Source organism: Aulostomus chinensis, chromosome 19 (genome assembly GCF_037954235.1).
Source record: "Aulostomus chinensis isolate RoL2024-O1b breed Wild chromosome 19, RoL_Achi_v1.0, whole genome shotgun sequence".
NCBI lineage: Eukaryota > Metazoa > Chordata > Actinopteri > Syngnathiformes > Aulostomidae > Aulostomus > Aulostomus chinensis.
In genome coordinates, this window is record NC_141338.1 from 13,703,560 (window position 1) to 13,711,927 (window position 8,368).

General features: G+C 40.8%; 1 protein-coding gene across 1 annotated transcript; it reads right to left on the reverse strand.

The window, feature by feature from the left end:
- Nucleotides 1-2,704: 2,704 nt before the first annotated feature.
- On the reverse strand, nucleotides 2,705-7,570 carry ccdc74a (coiled-coil domain containing 74A). Its single transcript, XM_086188063.1, has 7 exons — nucleotides 6,835-7,570; nucleotides 5,326-5,373; nucleotides 4,963-5,080; nucleotides 4,452-4,647; nucleotides 4,281-4,381; nucleotides 4,110-4,169; nucleotides 2,705-3,471 (listed from the first exon to the last, which is right to left on the reverse strand). The coding sequence occupies exons 1-7, from the start codon at nucleotides 7,121-7,123 to the stop codon at nucleotides 3,348-3,350; spliced, it is 936 nt and encodes a 311-aa protein (XP_086044189.1). The 5' UTR covers nucleotides 7,124-7,570; the 3' UTR covers nucleotides 2,705-3,347.
- Nucleotides 7,571-8,368: the final 798 nt, after the last annotated feature.

Consider the following 8,368-nt stretch of genomic DNA (forward strand, 5'->3'; position numbering starts at 1 on the left):
TGGTATAAAATACTTAATCTGCATTCTTAGCACTCTATCATGCTATGGGCTAAGTATTGTGAGCTAAGAGTCAAAGAAAGCAGATTTTTATGTGTCATATTGAATAATTCATAAGGCAAACTAGCGCTAACAACTACGCTAGCTTCCATGTTGAGAACTTCTCCAACATACTATTCAGATGTATCAGTATATTTGCTTAATCTTTTGTTTTTCATACCACCTCCAAAAACTTTTTTCATATTTCCCTATTTTCATTTCCTCTTCTTCAACTTCCTCGCCATTCGATCTCATTATAAATATAATCTGGCACACGGGTTTGGAACTCCCCGACTTACTCAACCCACAACACAATATGCTGAAAGGAAGAGAGTGAATTTAAATGCAGCAGCAGTGCCTCTGAAGATGCCTTCATAAAGAGCAGTACCAAAGAATAAAACACGTCTCAGATAACAGTGATGGAGCGAGACGATGCGGCAGAACAACTTCTGGTCTGTTTGGTGGAAGTATAATGTATATAAAAAGGTAGCTGGTTTCCCATGGTTGTTGAGGTTTCAGTCACCATTCCCCTTGAGGCTGCAGCTGTCAGAGCAGCTCTCATCACTGCGACACTGTCTGAATGTTAATAGATTTGCACCCACCGGGTATAACGGGCTACTGCCTGCCAATTCCCACATTTCCACAAAGACAAGCTGATGCAACAAAATGGAAGAAAAGTAAATAAACAAACAAGGCTTGTTCCTGCATATAAATAAAGATGAAGGTCTTCACGGACATACAACACAAAATAATGCAACAAAAGTTACATTTTGTGAGGTATGTAATTGTATGAATATTTAAATGGAAAAATAAATACATCAAATAGAATTACTGCATCCAGTTGTACAGCTCTGCAATGATCTTTAACCACCATGTTGGTTTTAGGTCCCGAGTCCCGGTGAACATTTGTTCTGTATCTAAAGGTGTTTCCTCGGTGAGATATCACTTGAGATGTGAGGTGACAGCAACCTTTGATTTTGACCTTTGAACACCAAAAATCTTTTCGGGTCATCCTTGACTCCCAGTGGATGTTTGTGGAGAATTTGGAGGAACTCCCATGAGGCGTAGCTGTGCTATCATGTTCATGTAGCAATTTAAAAAGAAACAAAAAAAACCCAACATCCTTGGGTTCCTCACAAATCACGTTCATGTGAACTAAGTGATATTGACATTTGACCACTAAAATCTTTTCATCTCATCCTCAAGTCCCAGTGGATGTTTGTTGCTAATTTGACAGAATTCTCTCAAGGCTGTCTTGATGTTAAATAAGAATGGGATGGACTGACAAACAAGAAAAACATTGCTCCTCCAGCTCATGGATGTTGCAGGCACATAAAAAGAGGAGGGTGACAGAAATGAGGCCAAGCTGAGTTATGTATGTGACCTCCTTCAAACCCCTCAAGAGGTCTGGAGTTTCCTGTGAAACAGCACCCTCTACTGGCTGTATCCCATAGCTGCTCAAGCGGGTGCCGCACCTTGTGGAGGCCTCCGTGATGAGGGTGGTGGAGAGTCTGATCCCTGAACTGTGACACTGAGCGGTTATTTTAAGCCATCTGGGTCGCTCATCCTTTTAATCTGTTGGTGAGATTGATGGAGATTTTGGGATTACAGTGCCTTTTGGAATATTATAATTTTAGCACCTTCCATCTCACTCACTCAATCTGCAAACGTCTCACTCCACACCGCGCACAAGCCACTCACATCAGCTCCAACTGGTAAAAGCACAAGACTTAAATCGTACACCAAGATTAACTCACCGGATTATGAGTGGAGATTTCTTTTTCAAGGTTCTAGAAGTAGGGTATGCTGAGTCAGGTTCATGTGGGGAACTGTCAGCCCCAGCTCCTGGCTGTGTGCAGTTCTTAACCTGCCCTACTTTGTGCTCAATGAAACATTAAGTTTTGCGCCACGTCAGGAAATTAGGCCGGCTGCTTTTTAAAGTCGTTGACTCTCACGTGTGTGACATCTCACAGATTAAATGTCATGCAAGGTTTCAGTTTCATCTCTGAATGTAATTTAACAGGGACAGAATGACAGGTCATTTATGTTTTCTGTGGTGTTTGGTTGTCTGTTTGGCTCTCAGCAGCAGAACTATGAGGATTGTTTTTCTTAACCATTGGTGGAGGGGTGCGGAATGGGCCAAGAACCAACTACGTTTTGGGGAACACAAGTCATAGCACCATCTAGTGGCAACGGGAAATGACTCCTTTCTTTTTTTTAACACCTTAATGTCCAAAATGGGTCGAAACGCCTGAAGAACTTGGCGATGGGTAACTGTGAAGACTGAGTTTTACGAGGTGTTACTGTGGCTAAACAACTTGGAAAAAATTAAACTGGACACGACAGGATCAAATACTTTCCAAACATGACACATTCTGATGAAATCGACAAGCTGAATTTCCGTCACAGTCACAGTGCCGCCTTGTGGTTACAGGAAATAAATCCAATGACACAAAAATCATTTGACTTGTATCGAAATTCCACTGTGGTGTCTTCTTGTACAGCAGCAGAATATGTGCTAAGTGTGTGTGGACAAGGTGATGTTTGCAGCTCAGTGACAGCAGCAGCCACACACTCGGTCGTGTGCTGGGATGCCATGGCCCCTTCATTGCTGCAGCTTTAATTTTGGGGGGCCAAAAGGTCAATTTAGCAGACGTACGGGCGGAGTGTTTCCTAGTTTTTCATGTACAAGTTAGGGAAAAAACACAGATGGCGCCATCGATGTTAAGATAATTTATTCAATGTTTTTGTTTGAAGTTGTACAGGAGGTATTTGGCATTCTTGCTTCAGACAGTTTATAGCTTTTATATTTGTTTCTGCTCGTAAAATTCTTTGTATACTTGGCGGATCTTAAAAATAGAACTGAACCACACTTTTATTTCCAAAGGTGTAAATAAGCTGTTGTATGTAATGAATTGTGCATAGTAAAGTCTGGCTCCATTCATGTTTCCAAATGTTGGAATAAGAAGCCAGTGACAACTTGAAAGTGCCGCAGTGTTGAAAGTCCAACTTCTGTATAAACACAATATTTCAACAATCCACAAAATAAAACAAGGTCATCTCCTCTTTTTGTCAGGCCCAAAATCTAAAACCTTTTTGTTATATATCTCTGAACATTTACAAAAAAAAAGGTTCTTCCCAATCCAAGACTTTCCAAAGACAATCATAGAATGAATAAATTCTAAATTAATCCACACGACTGAAAATTGATTCCCAATTACATTCAGGTATTTGTCAGGTTTTTCAGACCATCCGTGAAATACCGCCGTCCTGAGGCGCATGTCGCCGTCACCATGGTGATCTCTATGTTGTCACCGCACCGTGGTTTTGAAGCGGTCTCTCTGCACAGCGCGAGTCCTCCTCTGTCTGTCTGCCACGGTGGAGCTGAGGCTCTGTTTGAGAGCTGGCAGGATCACCCCGGATATGGCTCCGGTCCTGGTAGAGACAATACACCAGCATTTGTGTTAGCAGAGCCTTTCTGGAATCAGTAAAGAACACTTTTGGTCAAAACAATGTTTGTGAAAAGGTTTTAGATAAATGAATAAGATACAGTAGATGAACATCTGCAGATAGAGTCACAGAAAACCTGCTTTAGACAAAAGCAAATGGAGTGGCACAGGAATGAGTCCTGGTGGAATTATTGAACGTCCTGTTTGCTCATATCAAAATCGATTGGATTTCAGTTGAAAACCTGAAATAAGGTCAGTGGTTCATAAAAGATTGAGATATTTTTACTTTTTTTTTTTAAGGCATAAGATACATGGAAATACTACACAACATAACCTTGAAGGATTTACATGTCTTAAAAACTAATAAGTGGCTGATCAAGTCTAAGCAGGTCACGAACAGAAGAAGCATGACGCTAGTTTAAAGCTAGCGTGCTCAGAGTATTTACTCATAGCATAACCTGGTACTTCTATCAACTGTTTATGCTTCAAAAATCCTCAAGCTTGTGAAAACTATCTTGTGAAACAAAATGCATGAGTCCTATAACCTTTTCTCTGCCCAGGCTGGCCTACATAAGTCCATCCTTCCTGCTCTACTCTACTGATATAGACATTTACGGTACATACGTTCTCGCTGGAAGTGTTTGCAGACCAAGTTTTGGTGATTTCTTGTCCTCTACAGATTTGCTGTAAAGAACAAAAAAAATACATCATTACAACCATGTTTGTCAGTTTGTTTGTTTTCAGTTTAAAGGAAAACTGTGTTTAGATAGAAAATATAATACTCTCTAACTTTACCGGGTACCATCAGCAAGGTAGGCCTTAGTCAGAATGTAGTTCTCTGTGGTGATTTTCTTGCTCAGCGCAATATCTCTCAGCAACGCTTTCACGCACACAATCTAGAAAACACACAGTTGTCAGCCCCAGAAATACTGTGTTCGGAAATAGTTTCTGATGTTTTGTACATACTTCCTGAGACTGTAAACTGTTAGCGTTGTAGAGCTGTCGGATGATGACCTCACATTCCTGTAGCGTGGGAGCACGCGGTGGATGGGACGGATTGCTGTGGATTCGTAGAGGCTGTAATGACGTGATGAGCCCCCCCTTCAGCTCTGTGCCTTGGTTTGAGCCGGAAGATCTGAGAATTTCTCTGCACCCTTCGACACTTCAGTGACATCAATCACATCAATTAAAAGTAACATCCCAACAGAATATTTGTATTGTTTAAAGCTAAAATGAGTCATGATTTTATGATTTAAAAGAATGCATTTAAAGTAGATGTATAAACACATGCAACATAATCTACACTTGAAATTTTGAGCTGAACGATACATCTGAGTCACAGTAACAACATCAAATTTAAGGTTCCATCAAATCAGGATATGACATCATCAAGTGTGCAGACAGAAATCAGTTTTTTTAATTAAGGTTTTAAAGGCTTGCTTCAGTGGAATGACAGTTTTCAGATGCCGAAATTAACCTGAGCGTCTGGTCCCGTGAGGCCTGTGTCTCCTGTGGCGGTTCCTCCAGGTGGAGTCGTGTGCTGGTCTCACTTCCTTGAGTAAGTGGTCTGAGGCCCAACCGACTATTTAACATACCTAGAATAGAGATGACCCACACCAAGAAGAGTAAGCGACTGTTAAGTGTTCTTCAAATGTTATTTCTCTGTCCGAGCTTCATCATAAAAGTCAAATCGGTCTTGCATACGATATTAAAACTACTGTTCTGATGATACATTTCTTGATCAGTGTTGCACAACATGACGATTTTTCTAAGTTCACATCCATCCACAGAACTTTTATCACGGTGATGAATGAAAAAGATACAGCGACAGTAATCTTACCTTTTCTACTTGACTTGAGAGGCTCCATAATCAGCTTGTACTGCAACTCTGCAACATCCATATTAGAAGAGAATGTCAGAAGAGAGCCACATATCCGGTACTGTAAGCCAGACTCTCCAGGGGGTCTGACTGCTGTGACAGCGTGAGGACAGATGACTCCTTTGGTTTTCTAATATGTGGTTATGGACAGCATGTGGCCCATCCAGTAAACTGACACCAGATCGTGTCCTCCACCTCCAACTGAGATAACACTCTCTTTCCACTTTCCTCAGTTAAACCCAGAGTTGCTAAGTGACCCCCATAGCCAGATTAAATGTCTCTTCTCAGCAATTAATCCAAGGTAGGGTTGCACAAGGGGGGGTGGGGGGTTACAAGGGAATCAAATGGGAATTTATAGGAATTAACAGAAATAACTGAATAATTTGGGTTAATCTATGCCAACTGGATTTACGGATGCATTGAGCATTTTTCCATCACATGCAGAGATTATTAGCTGAAGTAAACTGATTAACCAGTCAGCCAGTTCATGGCAGTGATTTGGCATCAGCACTGAATCGTACCTGCACACGCCTCAGTCTGCAGGCAGCAACATCAGTGTCTTTGGGACCAAAGAACAGAGATGCACTTGGCAGAGTGCGACTACAGTGGGTTACAAACAATTATCTTTAAAATTGATTCTACGAAGGTTTACTTCTTTTTTTGTTTTACAAATTTAGTTATTATCTCAGTCGACAAGTGCATTTTTTGCAATGATCCCTTAAATATGATCGAAGCATTTATTCTTTTTGTTGGAGGTGGAAAATGTTTTTCATCCAAAACGTCATTCATGGAGCACAGGACGCTCTGTTGTAAAAACAATGCAAGGACGTCATTTAACTAAACCTGGCAACTTTTCCTGTACTGAAAAGTGTTTACACCAGTTGCTATCTACTGATCAGCTGGTATCAACCATATCTATATGTCTGAGGTAGGCTAGCAGAGGTTTATCATATCAGTCGTTTCAAATGTTCATTACAAATGTTTGCATGCATATCTACAAGTAGGACTACAAACTATCGAGATGTATCTCTCTATTTGACAAGGTAGCTTTAAATTCAATTTGTATAAATTAGCTCAGAATTTCAAGATAATTAACATGGAAAGTATCCAAATAAGAATATTTCCGTAATTCTGCAACTTTAATCAAGAATCAAACACGTCCCTGCCATTTGATTACATGTAGGGTCTGGCCATGAAAAAGGTAATCCAGTTAACCTCTCTTATAATAGTCAAACATAACTGCAAACTTCAACCTTTTTGAAGACAGAGTATTTAAACCTTTAAGGGAAGCCCAATATTCGGAGTGCCTGGCACTTTCTTGAGCCAACCATATTCTTATTTATATGGATTTTAAAGTTTGTCTGTCCTTTAAAAAGTCCATGTTAGCACTGCATTCATCCAGTTCGCTTTCATTTTCTCTCATCTAACTTTGACAGTAACTTTCAAAAATTATCTATGATATATAGCGACCTTTATTCGCCCTTCGAAGGTATTCAACTTCTTCGTGGAGCTTTTCCAGAGTTTGCTGATGCTGCTCCTGCAGGAACTGGATGCTCCTCTGAAGGGAAGCGACGCGGGGGTCCGTGTAACTGTGACGGGGCTCCTGTGCTGCTACCGGCAGGGCAGGGGGGAGCAGCGGCGGCGGCTGCGGCTGCAGTTGGTTCAGCAGTAAACGTCGTTGTGAGCACGGCTTACCCAGACGCCCAATTCGGCTCCATTGCGGCAAATGGCGCACCGGCGGGAGGTTATTACTCGACATCGATCTGGTTTAGCGCCTTTCGCTAGCTGAGACACGACTAGCATTAGCTATTACCTGTATCCACGCGAAAAAAGTTAGCAGCTTAGTTAGTGACGTGCTAACATATAGCATGCGTATATTCCAGTGTGAACAGGTCAGCCGGCATTGTTTTGACAATTAATTCTTTAGTCTGCCCCTTGAGAATATCTCCAGTCAATTTCCTACTCCCATACACAACGTTACCATGGCAACGTGTAACGAGCTAAATTTTCACCCTGAGAGGACACCTCGACGGTTGAACCGGTGAGACCAACTGCATCTAAGCCCCGCCCACTCCGAGGGACCTCGCTTGATTCCATCTGCTAGCTAAAACTACAGTGTTATGAATAACAGGATAATAAACACAGAACTACATTTTTTAAGCTGTTGCGCTCACTCGAAAGTACGAATAAAAAGAGATAAAGTTGATATATAAAGGTGGTTCTGTGCATGTAGCAAGCGGTAGGACAAATCTGACAACGGTGACAGTGTGATGCTTAGCGTGCTGACGTAACAAGTAGAATTTATTTCCACCCGCCGGGCAACAGGCAGGTCCCAGAGTGAACGAGTGACGACATTGTGAAGAACGAAGCCATTAAGGTAGCCATTAAAGCAGCTGTATTAAACCTGTCCGTTTAGCTCTCAGCCAATAACCATAATTATCTAGTGACACAGTGAAATTTCATGTTTCAAAGTTCTTACTGGCTGAGGAAAAATGATTTCTACAACTATTCCCCCAATGCATAATTGAAATATAAAATATATCAACTACTTACGTCATTTTACTCTGTATTAGATATATATGCTAATTCACTTTGTTTCAGTAACAAAAGAGCATTTGTCAGTTCATTACCTTGTTAGATGCAATTGGAATGTAAACATCTCAAGCCTATTGTATGCCAGCTAACATTGTTATTGGCAGAGATACCATTGATAATCATCTCAACTATGCTACAGAATAAGCTTAATAATCCGTTTTGTACTGTGTGTGTTTTGAACTTATTTTTGTATGGACCTTGAGTCTGAAATAAAGCATATCTATCTAATTATCTCTATCTATCCATCTATATTTGTCCGTATCAATGTGAGTATGATGAGCCTTATGACTTAGTGGTATTTAGGATGGTAACATGTATCCCAGTTAAAATGAAGCCAAGGATTTCTTCACTAAAATGTAAAAAAACAAAACAAAAACAAAACCACCCATGCTTGAGGAGATACAGCAAC